This window comes from Plasmodium relictum, assembly GCF_900005765.1.
Source record: "Plasmodium relictum strain SGS1 genome assembly, contig: PRELSG_00_v1_260, whole genome shotgun sequence".
In the NCBI taxonomy this organism is placed as follows: domain Eukaryota; phylum Apicomplexa; class Aconoidasida; order Haemosporida; family Plasmodiidae; genus Plasmodium; species Plasmodium relictum.
Window position 1 is genome coordinate 1 of NW_021628456.1, and position 3943 is coordinate 3943.

Sequence of the window (3943 nt, forward strand, 5' to 3'; positions counted from 1 at the left end):
CTAATTCTTTTTTTAATTTGAAAAACGTCAATTGACAAAAAAAAAAAAATAATTTTAATTTTTTTTTTAACTAGCATCAGTGCATGGCTGATTTCTATGTTCCTGATTTATTAATTGCCCGTTTAATGACTTTGCTAGAGTATTAAACAAACAAATTAATAAAGAGCATGTATAACTAAGTATACGTTTATGTATATATATTCGTTTTTATTATATATATATACTGTTTTCTTATGATGCATAATATTTAATTGAAGTTAAATTTTACTGCATCTTTTAATAAACCTATTAACAGTTATAAATGAGTTTTTATTTACAAAGAATTAATATCTTCTTTTAATTAAAAACATACAAATAATTTATAACAATTTATTAAGTCGAAATTTTATGATATTCAATGTTATTTCAAAAATATGCATTGAATAATACATAAACATTTCTCTTATCTCTTAAGTTTTTAATAAGTTAACATTTCTTTCTTTTAATTTTTATTTACACTAAAAATTAAAACATAACATAACATAACATTTCTTTCTTTTAATTTTTATTTACACTAAAAATTAAAACATATTATAACATAACATTTCTTTCATAAAACTCTTCCCAAAAAAAAAAAAAAATATATTTAATTTTTTTTTTTTTTTAAATTACAAAGATGTATATATATATAAATAAACAAACAAAAAAAAATAACTTTATTTTTTTTTTTTTTTTATATATATAGGACTAGCGTCAGTGCATGGCTAACTTGTACGTATACAACTAGCAACTAGCTTAGCATGCTACAAAAGGTTAATAATACCTTTTATTAACCAGTTCCTGACTGGTAACTCATTTTATTTTTACAAAAGGTTAATAACAATTTTTTTATTAACCACCTACATAAAATACTTAATACATGAAAAATATGATGTTTACGTTGTATTCAATGTGTATATTTTTAAAATAACATTGAGTAAATCAGAGTTTTAATTTTTGTTATTTGTTATAAATTTTGCGTGTGTCTTTAGTTAAAAAATATACTTTATAAATAAAAATACATTTATAAAAATAAACATATATCTGTTAATACAGAATAATTCAATGTATAATAATAAATATTATATATTATAAAATTCCATTATATATATAATAAAAATAAGTATATATATATATAAATGTATATTTAGTTATACATGCTCCTTATTAATTTGTTTGTTCAATACTTGATTTATTTTTTGACCGTTTAATGACTTTGCTAGAGTATTAAACAAACAAATTAATAAAGAGCATTTATAACTGAGTAAAATTTTATTACGATTTTAATAGCCTTATTAATTGTTATAAATGAGTTTTTAATTATAAAGAATTACTTATTCTTTTAATTAAAAACGTATATACAAACTATAACAATTAATAAAGTCAAATCTTTATATTATTCAATGTTATTTTTAAAATATAACATTGATTATACAAAAATTATTAATCTTATCTTTTTAATTTTAAAAAGATATTTAAATTAATAATTAACAAAAAATTTTCTAAAAACGAAAACACACAAAAACCAAAAAAAAAAAAAATTATTTTTTTTTTTTTTTTCTTTTTTTTATTAGTATTAGTACACAATTAGTTTGTACATACATATACACAAACTAGCTTAGTGTACTACAATAATTATAATATTCTCTTAGTCAGTGCATAGGTACTTGTAGATACACGTACAGTAACCTATCATTTTGTACTGAAAAAGGTTAATAATAACCTTTATTAACCAATACTCTAACAAAGTCTTTGAACATGAAATTAACCATTAACTCACTATTTTATGTGTAGAAAATTAACTGTTATATTATAAAAGGCTAATAATATCTTTAATTAACCAATTTCCAATACATTAACAAAGTTATTAAATGTCTAATTAATAAATCAAATGGAAAGAACTTGTATTTATGGAGAATTATAAATTATTAAAGAATCAATATTATATATGTATATATATTAACAAAAAATATTATAATGACTATTTATATTATAATAGAAATATTGAATTATGATATTTTCATTTAAAAAGTAATAAATGTTACATTAAATAAACTATTTCATTTCACTTAATATAATTTATAAAAGTTATTCATTTAAAACAAAAATACTTTTATTATTAAAAAATATCGTAATGAATACTTCATTTGTTAATTGGTTATTCAAAGACCTTAATAAAAGTGATAAATATCCAAGTTAATAAAGAGAAAATTTTAGGACTTCCTTGTAATTTTGTGTTAAAGTTTCTATATAATACAAAATTAATTAAACCACTTTTAAAAACCTAAGTCTATAAAAGTCAAATGAAAATTTAATTAACCCAATCAATTTGTCCTTTTTTTCATCCATTATATTTCAAAAAAAAAATATGCAATGAGTATAAAGAAAAAAAATAAAAAGAAATTAATATAATCATAACCGAGATGTGTCTTAAAAATAAAAACTTTTATTAGACACACCAAGTTTTTCATAGTGCTAGCACTTTAGCTATCTCATACAGAGTGCCCCTAGGAAAGACAAAATAAAATTTGGTCTTATTAATTGGTTAGTTCTATTATATTAATCACACATGTATAAATTTTTTATTTGAGAAAAAATTTAAAAGTGCATATTAATTAAGGCAATGATTTCATTTATTGACCACTACTATGCACATTCCTTGCTAATTTATTTGTTTCATACACACCAAAAAGTATTGAACATAAAATTATTAAATCAATTGCCTTTATGTTTTATTTTGAATTCTTCAATAGCTAAAAGTACTGAAAATATGATAATAGATAAATTAATACATATAATATATATTCTTTGAATTTCTGGCTCACTTAAATAGGAGTCTATTATGGATAATAAAAATGAACTAAAAGATAAAATAGAAGCAAAAGATAATGAAAATACTTTTGAAATATTATTATATTTTCCTGATGTTTTTTCGTTATATTTTACTTCTTTGTCTTCCTGCTTTGACTCTATTTCACTTTCTTGTTCCACTCTTAAATAATCCTCTATTTCTTTTTGTCCATTTATTTGTTCTAATTCTGTTTCTACTTTACATTGTTGTTCACAGAATTTTAATTCTTCTCTTTCTTGTCCTATTTTATATACTTTTTCTGCTAATAATCTTTTAGCTCCTAAATTTAATAGATTTTTTGAGTCATTTTTGTAATTCCATGATCCAAAAGAGTATCTCTAAAATAGGGAAAATATATTCAGCATATAAAAAAATATTTTTTCATATCAATAAAATTTTGATTAAGAAAAATATTAATAATAAAAAAATATAGATATTTTTAAGTACTATTATTATCCTACATTACTAAAACACTGTAATACCCAAATTAAAAAGGAAAATATAAAAAAAAATTTAAGAAAATCTAATGAATATCTTTTCTTTTTTTTAATGAATATTTTTATAGCTGGCATATATGTGGTAATATAATCTTTATAAACGTGAGAATTAAATCCGGGGTAGGCAATAATATTCGAGATATCATTACTTTTCTTGTTCATTTTTTTTTTCTTTTTTATATATATTTATTTATTTTTATGTATAACTAATAATAACTTAAAAAAAAATTAAATAATTAAAACTTTAAAACTCAATATAAAAATAACAAATGTTAAAATATTTATGAAAAAAAATATTTTAAAATATCTTATTTAATTTTTCATTTTAAATATCTATAAGAATGCTATGTATTAATATTATTAAAATACAATTTATAATAAATTTTGAATATGTACACATTAAATATTTAGCATTAAAATTGAGTATGTTTTTTAATAATTTCTTTAAAATAAATATTTCATGTATTTATAATTTTTTGTTTCCTTTAAAATAAAAAATAGATCTAGTTTAAATATTAAAATCATAAATGAAGGATATATTAAGGATAATACTCATTCATCAAGCAATTTTAATAAT

At 18.9% G+C, this 3943-nt stretch overlaps 1 protein-coding gene across 1 annotated transcript; it reads right to left on the reverse strand.

Moving 5' to 3' along the window:
• Positions 1-2733: 2733 nt before the first annotated feature.
• Positions 2734-3528, reverse strand: PRELSG_0021600 (fam-h protein; the record flags this gene model as incomplete). The annotated part of the gene is made up of 2 exons (XM_028679893.1): positions 2734-3207; positions 3331-3528. The coding sequence occupies 2 exons, from the start codon at positions 3526-3528 to the stop codon at positions 2734-2736; spliced, it is 672 nt and encodes a 223-aa protein (XP_028531083.1).
• Between the last annotated feature and the right edge of the window lie 415 nt (positions 3529-3943).